General features: G+C 49.8%; 2 protein-coding genes across 2 annotated transcripts; both read right to left on the reverse strand.

The window, feature by feature from the left end:
• Positions 1-5,951: 5,951 nt before the first annotated feature.
• LOC142698319 (histone H3) lies at positions 5,952-6,370 on the reverse strand. Its single transcript, XM_075847886.1, has one exon. It carries the CDS (start codon positions 6,360-6,362, stop codon positions 5,952-5,954), a length of 411 nt encoding a protein of 136 aa, XP_075704001.1. The 5' UTR covers positions 6,363-6,370.
• An 881-nt stretch (positions 6,371-7,251) lies between these two features.
• Positions 7,252-7,937, reverse strand: LOC142698337 (histone H1.5-like). The gene has a single exon (XM_075847899.1). It carries the CDS (start codon positions 7,935-7,937, stop codon positions 7,272-7,274), a length of 666 nt encoding a protein of 221 aa, XP_075704014.1. The 3' UTR covers positions 7,252-7,271.
• Between the last annotated feature and the right edge of the window lie 4,595 nt (positions 7,938-12,532).

Genomic DNA, 12,532 nt, shown 5'->3' on the forward strand with positions numbered 1-12,532 from the left:
TAGAACGTCTTAGGTGATTATTATTTTATTTTATATATTTTTAGTTGTTCGCCGGGTGCTGATGCAGCACCGATGCGGCGGGTACAAAAATGTAGTGACAGGGTGGGGGAGGAAAAAGTGGCTTGCCGAAACGGGGTGAATGTAGTGTAGTGTAGTGTACAGTACATTCACGGTAAGTTCGTCTCAATCGGGCTTACCATGCCCGCTTGAGACGAACATTCTCCCGATGTTGCTAGAACTACAGTATCTAGCAACATCGGGAGCGCGCACACTGCAGAGCGGAGCGGCTTGATTGACATCGAGCCGCTCACGCCCCTTTTTAGAAAAGATAACCAGCACTTGCTGAGTTATCAAGTGTAAAAAAAAGGCACTTAGGAAATGAATTTAATTTTTTTTTTAACACCAAATGTTTTAAAATTCATTTCCTGCTTAGAATGTATAAAAAAAAAAATTTGAGTCAACTTGGGACAACCCCTTTAACCTCCGAAGCCGTAGAGAGTGCGGCCCTGGCGTTTGAGCGCGTACACCACGTCCATAGCGGTGACGGTCTTCCTCTTGGCGTGCTCGGTGTAGGTGACGGCGTCACGGATGACATTCTCCAGGAAAACCTTCAGGACGCCGCGAGTCTCTTCATAGATGAGACCGGAGATGCGTTTGACGCCTCCCCTGCGAGCTAGACGGCGAATTGCAGGCTTGGTGATGCCCTGAATGTTATCACGGAGCACCTTCCTGTGCCGCTTAGCACCGCCCTTTCCGAGTCCTTTTCCTCCTTTACCACGACCAGACATCCTGTAAGCTGGAGCTGAAGAGAAATATTGCAGCGACAACCGCGGGGCGCGTCTTTATATAGACCTTGGGTGGACCAGAGAGAGAACTGTTATTCATGTCACTTCCGGGGCGTTTCTTTCAGTAAATTCACATTACCAATCCCTCCCCCTCCCGTTGATTGGCTTAACTCAGATTTTGAATTTCACGTTCATTTTACAATACCGGCCGCTCTTTTCCCGTTTATAGCGCGACTGCTGTGTATTCGCTATCTGCCCCAAATCTAAAGAGTAATGTTAAAGGCAATGTGTTGCCAGAAAAACATGTTTGTTTTTTTTAAATTAAACATTTAGTGTGTAGGTGATTAAACATTGTTCAAATTTTTTTTATTTTTTTCACGAGTCAGGAAATATTATAAATTAATTCTAATTTATAATATTTCCCATTGCTGGTCACTAGATGGAGCTATTCCCAAAATTCCCTACCCCCGTGTACAGGGCCGCCATCAGGAATTTCAGGGCCCCCTACAGCTAAATTTTCTGGGCCCCCCTACCGTGGCACCGCCTGTTAACGGTACTCCGTCCAGCACCATATCATGGTACCCAGGGCCGCCATCAGGGGGGGGGGGGTATTATGGGTACTGATGTGAGAGGCCCGGCCAAACCTAATTGAAAGGGGGGCCCGGCAACTGCCGCGACTTGCCTTTGGTAGAAAAAAAAAACAGGCCCCTGCAATGGGGCTTGTTTTTTTCACCAAAAGAATGTCATGCGCTGCGGGCCCCCCTTTCAATTAGGTTTGGCCGGGCCTCTCACATCAGTACCCATAATACCCCCCCTGATGGCGGCCCTGGGTAGCATGGGGGTCGTCATGGGGGCCGTCAAACACTGCCGCCCGTGCAACCGATCGCGCGCACCCGCAAACTCCCACGCATGCGCACCCGCGAACTGCGCACCGAATTTTGAGGCAGATTTTGACCTGCCCAAACTATCTTGCCGCGTTTTTTGCCCGCGGCGATTGAGGACAGCAGACAAAAAACGCAGGGAAAAATGAATTTTCTGCCTCCCATTGATTTCGATGGCAGGTCAGAGGCGGAACCGCGGCAAGAAAGGACGTGCTGCTTTTTCTTTTTTCCGCGACTGGCTCCCATTGATTTCAGATTAAATCAATGGGAGGCGGTTTTGGAAGTTGTTTGGTGCTGATTCTGACGCAGTGTCCGAGTCAATATCAAGGCCCAAAAACTCTGTGAACTTGGCCTTATTGTTAGGGCTTATTCAGACGAACGTGTAATACATCCGTGCAACGCGCGTGATTTTCACGCGCCTCGCACGGACCTATGTTACTCTATGGGGCCGTGCCGACTGTCAGTGAGTTTCATGCAGCGTGTGTCCGTGTGTCCGCTGCGTAAAACTCACGACATGTCCTATATTTGTGCATTGTTCACGAATCACGCACCCATTGAAGTCAATGGGTGTGTGAAAATCCCGCCCAGCACTTCCGCAGCCGTATAAACTATGAATGAAAACAGAAAAGCACCACGTGCTACGAACATACAAACAGTGTCATAATGATGGCGGCTGCGCGAAAATCACGCAGCCGCGCATCATACGCTGCTGACACACGGAGCGGTTATGGACCTTTTGCATGCGCAAAACGCCACGTTTTTGCGCACGCAAAAAGCACACGCTTGTGTAAATCCGGCCTTAGGGTAGGAACACACTAGGCATGAACACTGCGGATTTTATGCAACACATTTTATTGTGGAAAATCCGCAGCGTATTACAGTCGCAGCAGAGTGAAAATCACTGACAGTCTGCACGGCCCCATAGAGTAACATATCACGCGCGTTGCACGGATGTATTACACGTTCGTCTGAATAAGCCCTAACAATAAGGCCCAGTTCACAGAGTTTTTGGGCCTTGATATTGACTCGGACACTGCGTCAGAATCAGCACCAAAAAACTTCCAAAACCGCCTCCCATTGATTTAATCTGAAATCAATGGGAGCCAGTCGCGGAAAAAGGGAAAAGCAGCACGTCCTTTCTTGCCGCGGTTCCGCCTCTGTCCTCCCATCGAAATCAATGGGAGGCAGAAAATGCATTTTTCGCTGCGTTTTTTGTCTGCTGTCCTCAATCGCAGCGGGCAAAAAACGCAGCAAAAAACGCGGCAAGATAGTGTGGGCAGGTCAAAATCTGCCTCAAAATTCTTTAAGGAATTTTGAGGCAGATTTTTTCGGCCTGCAAAATACTCTGTGTGAACAGGGCCATACATAAACAGCACTTTGAGACACTTTACTCACCGTGTCAGAAGAGCTGCTCCCACTCCAGTCCTCTTCAGGCGATGTCTTCGGTCCAGATGTCGTCCTTGACCTCCAGGCTCCAGAAAATGGCGGGGATCGTAGAACTCCTGCCGCCGCGCAACAACTAGACTCCCCCCCCTCTCCTTACGCAGCTACGCTCTGGAGAAGGAGGACGAGGCGGAGTCGGACGAGGAGGAGGAGTCGGACGAGGAGGCGGAGTCGGGCCAGCAGGTAAGTAAACTGTGCGCCGCTGTCCCTGTGTGGCTGTCCTTCCCCGTAGATCGGACTTGTGTTGCGGGCGCACCGCCTCCCTCTCGGCGGCGCGCCTGGTCGTTCGCGCGTGGGCGCGGTCATGCGAGCGCGTGCGCGAGCTTGCGGTCGTTCGCGCGCGCAAGCGGTGTTTCGCGGCGGTGATGAGAGGGGGGCCCGCAGCTCACGGCGGTGTTTGACGAGAGGGGGGCCCGCAGCTCACGACATTGTTTTGGTGAAAAGAACAGGCCCCATTGCAGGGGCCTGTTTTTTTCTACCAAAGGCAAGTCGCGGCAGTTGCCGGGCCCCCCTTTCAATTAAGTTTGGCCGTGCCCCCTACACTAGTACCCCTAATACCCCCCTGATGACGGCCCTGTGTAGCGGGAATCACGCGCGTCACCCGGAAGTGCTTCCGTGTGCCGTGCACGATTTGCACGCACCCAATGACTTCAATGGGTGTGTGCTGCGCGAAACACGGGCAAGTATATGACATGTCGTGAGTTTTACACAGCGCACACACGCTGCGTGAAATTCACTGACAGTCTGAACGGCCCCATTCACTAACATAAGTCCGTGCGACGTAATAAGTATCACGGACGTATAACCCGTTCGTGTGAATAAGGCCTTATATTGTCATTTGTAGTGAATTTTCAGTGCACAATCCGCACCAAAAATAGGAGGCAAGTAAGTGGCTTATTCAGATGTCCATGTTCGGTCTGTGATATACGGAGCGTGTATCGGCCATATTTCCCGGACCGACCACAGTTCAGGGAGCCGGGTTTCTAGCATCACAGTTATCTATGATCATAGTCCCTCCCTTCCCGTGGGAATACTGTCCCCGGTCCCGTACTGAAAGCATCATTACAGTATGGGACAGTATTCCCGCAGAGAGGCAGGGACTCCCAGCAACACTGATAACTATGATGCTAGGAGTCCGGCACCATGAATTGTGGTCAGCCTGTGAGATACAGCCGATACACGCTCCGTATGTCACGGACCGAATGCGGCCGTCTGAATAAGGCCTTAGTCTAGTTACACAGTGCGGTGAAATCCCATTTTTTTGCCACAATTTTTGCAAAAAAACGTGACTTGACCGCACTGTGAGAATATAGCCTAACAGCACTTTTCATGTTTTGTATCTTTTTTTTATGCAATTTTCGTAATTGCGGCACAAATCACGCGGTTTTGCCGCGATTTTTATATAATCGCGGCAAAACTGCGCCATTTTTGCCGCGATTACGAAAATCGCGGCAAAAAAGCGCTAGGAAAACGAAAAAATACCAAAAAACTTTTTAACCAACTTTATACAATCTACAAATGGGGTCAGGGGGATGGGAATCAGAATGGATAGGGGAACATACTCACCAGCCTGCAGGTCCGGTCGGCAGTGTAGAGGAGCTGGGGGGCGGGATCTCCACACGCAGCTTCAGCACATGCTGCATCTTCCCCTCCAGTGAAGCTACAACAGGTATGCAGGGGCTGCCGCGAGTGTTGCTAGGGGAGTGTCGCTAGGGGGGTGTCGCTAGGGGGGTGCCACGGGCGTTGCGAGGGGGGCCCGTGAGCGTTGCAAGGGGGGGCCCGTGAGCGTTGCGAGGGGGGGGCAACAGTCTGAGGGGGGGGGGGGGGCGACAGCAGCCCGGCGGGCCCCTTTTACTTCATCCATGTGGCCGGGCCCCTGACGGGAGTACCAGTAATACCCCCCTGATGGCGGCCCTGCCCGTGTATATAGAAGTAGAAGGTCGCTGCTCAGATGATACACGAGCGGTCACCAGCAGACATCATAGCTGATCTATAGATGATGTGGCCGCTCTTTTCCCGTTTATAGCGCGACTGCTGTGTAATCTCTATCTGCCCCAAATCTAAAGAGTAATGTTAAGGGAAACAAGGAACAAGCGTGACGTCTTGGATTAGTATGGCGGCTGCTCGTTATCTGCCGTCAGGTTCAGGATTTGTGTGCCCGCAGATCACCCCTCCGGCCACCAGCACCACAACGGTTTTATAGAATGAATAGGGAGGAGAAGACTCGGGCAGTGTTAATGCGTTTAGATCTCTGATTTACAACGGTGACCAGGACTACACCCGATGATCATGACCTCACAGAATAAGAGTAGAATTCCCCTGCGCTTGTGTTCACACCGGGCGGAGGATACCTGCTCCCCCACCCTACACGCTGCGCCTGGTTTGCCTTTACAAGGAGAAGGGAACAAGGACTCCGCACACACTGGTCAGCGGTGGATCATTAGCTGCACATAACGGCGTCATTCCTCGCAGCAGCAGCGGAGGTTATTATAGGAAGAGCGATGTGCAGTCATCAGTGAGGAGTGGGGCGGGTTATCACTGCGATACAGCCGGAGAGGGAGGTGATGAATACAGCGCAGACACCCGGCATAACACATGACAGGACTGCTGAAAGGGCCGGATAACGTGAGTGCTAGAGACGGGGACTGGTTATAGTGTAAATGGCGCTAACTAAGCACTGAAAGGGTTAACATGGCACCTCCACATATTAATAGCAGAGCACCGAGAAGCCAGCGGGAGAGTCGCGGTAGAATTAACGGAGGAAAAGGATTCAGCTCGTTTGAGGGAGGATTTGGTGGCTCTGAAAAGAGCCTTTGTGTTGTAGTCGTTGCCGGGTTCAGACCTAAGCCCTCTCCCCACGGATCCTGCGGGCCAGTTGAATGTCTTTGGGCATGATGGTGACCCTCTTGGCGTGGATGGCGCACAGGTTGGTATCCTCAAACAGTCCCACCAGATAAGCCTCGCTGGCCTCCTGCAGAGCCATGACTGCTGAGCTCTGGAAGCGCAGATCGGTCTTGAAGTCCTGAGCGATCTCTCGCACCAGGCGCTGGAAGGGCAGCTTACGGATAAGAAGCTCGGTGGACTTCTGGTAGCGGCGGATTTCACGGAGAGCGACTGTGCCCGGGCGGTAACGATGAGGCTTCTTCACTCCGCCGGTAGCGGGAGCGCTCTTCCGTGCAGCTTTAGTAGCCAGCTGCTTGCGGGGCGCTTTCCCGCCGGTGGATTTACGCGCAGTCTGCTTTGTTCTGGCCATAGCTCTATATCAACGTGCACACTAGTAGACTGATACGAGGAGAGGAAAGCGCAGAGTATTTATACACTTGAGGGTGTCCTCATTGGTCCATGAAAGGCACACCCCTACATTCTATTGGCTTCTTCATAAAAAAATATGCGACCGACAAAGCAAATGTGATATTTGCGACCAATCACCGTTCCGAAGAGGCGGACACCGGTTTACATGACGTTCACACGCAGCTTTTACAGCAGGGGGCGTTAATAAGATCATTTCTCCAGCTCTCTGCGAATTAGTTATCATCAGTAACAGCTCACTGTATTTCCATGTCCGCAGATCACGTACACAGCGTTATATAAGAGACTACTTCCCCATCATCCGCCGCTGCAGTGGTTTTATAGATTACACAAAGGGACAATCCCCCACCCCATCCTTACACAGGACACTGTGCCCCACATCCAGAGGCAGCATATAAGGGTCACCATCCACCACGTGCAATGAGGAGGAGGGGACATTGTGCTCTATTTACACCGGAGAGAGTGTAAACCATCGGCCTCCTTCACGTGGATCCTGTGCTGTAAGCTACAAGTCTATTGCTGCCCCGGTCCTTATTCACACATTACACCTGGTGGACTGTGACCTGATAAACTCTGCCTGGATGTTACACCATAGTGACGGGACGGACACTGTGGAGGTCCGGATACAGCAACTATGGCGTCCAGCGCAGATGACCAGAAATGACACTTGTCATAGAGTAACAGGGACATGAAGCTCCTCCGTGCACACGCGATGATAGCGCCTCCTTTATCTCAGGATCGCGCTGCTGTCTGTACCGGAGGAAACAGCGGCCAGTGATCATACAGCTCTGCCGGGGAGAAGGTGGTGGCTCTGAAAAGAGCCTTTGTGGGACAAGTAGCGGGCGGCTCTCGGTTATTTCTTCGTCACGGTCTTCCTGGACTTAGACGCCTTCTTAGCCGGACTCTTGGCAGATTTCTTAGCCGGACTCTTGGCAGCTTTCTTAGCCGGACTCTTGGCAGCTTTCTTAGCCGGACTCTTGGCAGCTTTGGGCTTGGCCGCCTTCTTTGCTGGGCTCTTTGTTATTTTCTTGGGGGCAGGTTTTGGCTTCTTGGGGCTCTTCGCCACCTTCTTGGCAGCGGCAGGCCTCTTGGCCTTTGTCAGGCTCTTGGCCGGAGTCTTCTTCGGGAATTTGGCAGCAGCCGCCGGCTTCTTCTTGACCGCTTTGTCCTTAGTCTCCTGCTGCTTCTTGTTCAGCTTGAAGGAGCCGGAGGCGCCGCTGCCTTTCACCTGGAGCAGGGTTTCCTTGGTCACCAGAGTCTTGAGCGCCATCTTCAGGCGGCTGTTGTTCTTGTCTACATCGTATCCTCCAGCAGCCAGAGCCTTCTTCAGGGCGGCCAGAGACACCCCACTGCGCTCTTTGGAGGCGGACACGGCTTTCACGATGAGCTCGGACACGCTGGGACCGGAGGGTTTTTTGGTTTTCTTGGCGCTCCCTGCTGCAGGTTTTTTCGGCTGCTTCTTGGATTTGGCGGCAGGCTCGGTGGGAGGGACAGCGGCGGCTGGTGCGGTCTCTGCCATCGTATAACACGGGAATCCACTAAAACAATTATTCTGCGAGGGAAAAACACTGAGAACAGAGATGGGGGCGCCTCTTATATGTACAGCGGCTGCTTGGTGATTTGCTGCGATTGTCCTGAGCGTCTATTGGCTGACACTGATCACATGTCCTTCCTTTCCTCATCTGACAGGAGTGAAGCTCCGCTCTCCCCTTGTGCTTCCCTGCCCGGGATAAGAGCCCTTTCCGACTAGAAGCGGCCGGGCGAGCGGGCTCTCTACGTGACTTCCCCCTCCCTGACATTCCCCCTACTCATTTCTAGCCTTCACTGGCAGAGATGCTGGGAAGGAGCCGGGTGGAGGCCCCGGGATCTCTGCCATAGTTCTGCCGATCTGCACGTCGCTGTGATCGGACAAGATAAATGTGTTTGCGGGAGCTCGTTCCCTCTATTCCCGGCACTTGTCACTATCACAGGGTTCTTTACCACAATGTCTAACGTGCGGGAAGCTGATTGTCCGATGCGGGGGCGACCTGGAGCTGCAGAGAGCCCACAAGGGTAACCCGGCACAGACGAGATGTCGGAGTGTCTTCCGCCTGTCTTACTGTAACTTGGCACAGAGGAGACACCAGAAACTGCTCCACCTGTGTTACAATAACCCAGCACAGAGGAAACACCAGAGATTGCTCTACTTATGTTACAATAAGTCGTCACAGGCAAGACAACAGAGTCTGCTCCACCTGTATTACAATTTCCCAGCACAGAAAGACACAAGTCTGCTCCTCCTTTACTAAACTAACCTGACACAGGCCAGACCCCAGAACCTGCTCCTCCAGCAGTACATTACCCGGACACAGACAGGACACTAGAGACTTCTCCACCTGTATAACTATAACCTAGCACAGAGGAGGGAACAGACACTGTGTGTTCCTCTCGTACTACATTAAGCCGGCAAAAGACAAGACACCGTAGTATTGTCCCTGTCCCCTCATATTACGGCCATTATGTCCCCTGCAGGAGGCTACAGGGACACAATGCCGGTAATATGTCCCTGTTCCCTCATCTTTGAGGCATTATGTCCCTGTTCCTTCATATTACCTGCTTTATGTCCCTGTTCCCTCATCTACCAGGCATTATGCCCCTGTTCCCTCATATTACAGGCATTATGTCCCTGTTCCTTCAAATTACAGGCTTTATGTCCCTGTTCCTTCATATTACCGTCTTTATGTCCCTGTTCCCTCATCTACCAGGCATTATGCCCCTGTTCCCTCATATTACAGGCATTATGTCCCTGTTCCTTCATATTACAGGCATTATGTCCCTGATCCTTCATAATACAGGCTTCATGTCCCTGTTCCTTCATATTACAGGCTTTATGTCCCTGTTCCCTCATATTACAGGCATTATGTCCCTGATCCTTCATATTACAGGCTTCATGTCCCTGTTCCTTCATATTACCGGCTTTATGCCCCTGTTCCCTCATATTACAGGCATTATGTCCCTGTTCCCTCATCTTACAGGCATGATGTCCCTGTTCCTTCATAATACCGGCATTATGTCCCTGTTCCTTCATAATACCGGCATTATGTCCCTGTTCACTCATAGTACCGGCATAATGTCCCTGTTCCCTCATATTACTGGCATTATGTCCCCTGTAGGAGGGTACAGGGACATAATGCCGGTAATATGTCCCTGTTTCCTCATCTTACAGGCATTATGTCCCTGTTCCTTCATATTAACAGCTTTATGTCCCTGCTTCCTCATTTTACAGACATTATGTCCCTGTTCCCTCATCTTACTGCCATTATCTCCCTGTTCCTTCTAATTACCGGCATTATTTCCCTGTTCCTTCATATTACCGGCATTATGTCCCTGTTCCTTCATATTACCGGCATTATGTCCCTGTTCCTTCATAATACAGGCATTTTGTCCCTGTTCCTTCTAATTACCGGCATTATTTCCCTGTTCCTTCATATTACCGGCATTATGTCCCTGTTCCTTCATATTACCGGCATTATGTCCCTGTTCCTTCATATTACAGGCATTTTGTCCCTGTTCCTTCATATTACCGGCATTATGTCCTTGTTCTTTCATGTTACCGGTATTATGTCCTTGTTCCTTCATATTACAGGCATTATGTCCCTGTTCCCTCATCTGAACCGGCATTATGTGCCTGTTACTTTATCTTACCGGAATTATATCTCTATTCCTTCATAATATTGGCATTACGTCCCGGGTTCCTTCATATTACCAGCATTACGTCCCTGTTTCTTCATATTACCGACATTACGTCCCGCCTCCTTCATATTATCGGCATTACGTCCCTGTTCCCTCATCTTACCGGCATTTTGTCCCTGCTTCCTCATCTTACCGGCATTATGTCCCTGTCCCCTCATATTACTGGCATTATGTCCAGTGTAGGAGGGCACAGGGACATAATGCCGGTAATATGTCCCTGTTCCCTCTTCTTCGAGGCATTATGTCCCTGTTACTTCATATTACTGGCATTACGTCCCCGTTCCCTCATCTTACCGGCATTTTGTCCCTGTTCCCTCATCTTACCGGCATTATGTCCCTGTTCCTTCATCTTACCGACATTATGTCCTTGTACTTTCATATTACCGGCATTATGTCCCTGTTCCCTCATTTTACCGGCATTACCTCCCTGTTCCTTCATATAACAGGCATTACGTCCCTGATCCTTCATATTACAGGCTTCATGTCCCTGTTTGTTCATATTACAGGCATTATGTCAATGTCCTCTCATATTACCGGCATAATGTCCCTGTCCCCTCATATTACTGGCATTATGTCCAGTGTAGGAGGGCACAGGGACATAATGCCGGTAATATGTCCCTGTTCCTTCATCTTCGAGCATTATGTCCCTGTTCCTTCATATTATTGGCGTTACGTCCCTGTTCCTTCATATTAGCAGCATTATATCTCTGTTCCTTCATATTACAGGCATTATGTCCCTGTTCCTTCATATTACCGGCATTATGTCCCTATTCCTTCATATTACAGGCTTTATGTCCCTTTTCCCTCATATTACAGGCATTATGCCATATGTAGGAGGGAAAATGGACATAATGCCGGTAATATGAAGGTACAGGGACAAAATGCCTGTAATATGAAGGAACAGGGACATAAAGCCGGTTATATGAAGGAACAGGGATATAATGCTGTAAGATGAGAAAACAGGGACATGTCCCTGTTCCTTCATATTACCGGCTTTAAGTCCCTGTTCCCTCATATTACCAACATTATGTCCCTGTTCCTTCATATTACAGGCATTTTGTCCCTGTTACTTCATCTTACCGACATTATGTCCCTGTTCCCTCATCTGAACCGAAATTATGTGCCTGTTCTTTCATCTTACCGGCATTATGTCCCTGTTCCTTCATATTATCGGCATTACGTCCCTGTTACTTCGACCGGCGTTACGTCCCGGTTTCTTCATATTATCGGCATTACGTCACTGTTCCCTCATCTTACCGTCATTATGTCCCTGTTCCCTCATCTTACCGGCATTATGTCCCTGTTCCTTCATCTTACCGACATCATGCCGGTAATATGAAAGTACAAGGACATAATGTCCCTGTTCCCTCATCTTACCGGCATTATACCCCTGTTCCTTCATATTATCGGCATTACCTCCCTGTTCCTTCATATAACAGGCATTATGTCCCTGTTCCTTCATATTAAAAGGCATTATGTCCCTGTTCCTTCATATTACAGGCATTATGTCCCTGTTCCTTCATATTACAGGTATTATGTCCCTGTTCCATCATATTACCGGCATTATGTCCCTGTTCCTTCATATTACAGGCATTATCTCCCTGTTCCCTCATCTTACAGGCATGATGTCCCTGTTCCTTCATAATAACGGCATTATGTCCCTGTTCCCTCATATTACCGGCATAATGTCCCTGTTCCCTCATATTCCTGGCATTATATCCCCTCTAGGAGGGTACTGGGACATAATGCCGGTAATATAATGTCTGTAATATGAGGGAACAGGGACATAAACCCTGTAATATGAAGGGACAGGGCTATAATGCCTGTAAGATGAGGAAACAGGGACATGTCCCTGTTCCTTCATATTACCGGCTTTATGTCCCTGTTCCCTCATATTACAGACATTATGTCCCTGTTCCCTCATATTACCGGCATTACGTCCCTGCTCCTTCATATTACCGGAATTACGTCCCTATTTCTTCAAATTACCGGCATTACGTCCTTGTTACTTCATATTACAGGCATTATGTCCTTGTTCCTTCATATTACCGGCATTATGTCCTTGTTCCCTCATCTTAACGGCATTTTGTCCCTATTCACTCATCTTACCGGCATTATGTCCCTGTTCCTTCCTTTTACCGGCATTATGTCCCTGTTCCTTCCTTTTACCGGCATTATGTCCCTGTTCCTACTTATTACCGGCATTATGTCCCTGTTCCCTCCTATTACCGCATTATGTCCCTATTCTATTACAGTGTGTAGAAGAAACCAGAGACTGCTCCTCCAATAACCAGGCAATTACAATAACGACTAAACACACTAGTGTTTGCGGCTACAATAACCTTGCACCAAAAAAAAGAAACAACAAAGTTTGTATTACAA

This window comes from Rhinoderma darwinii, unplaced genomic scaffold (genome assembly GCF_050947455.1).
Source record: "Rhinoderma darwinii isolate aRhiDar2 unplaced genomic scaffold, aRhiDar2.hap1 Scaffold_102, whole genome shotgun sequence".
Taxonomy (NCBI): domain Eukaryota; kingdom Metazoa; phylum Chordata; class Amphibia; order Anura; family Rhinodermatidae; genus Rhinoderma; species Rhinoderma darwinii.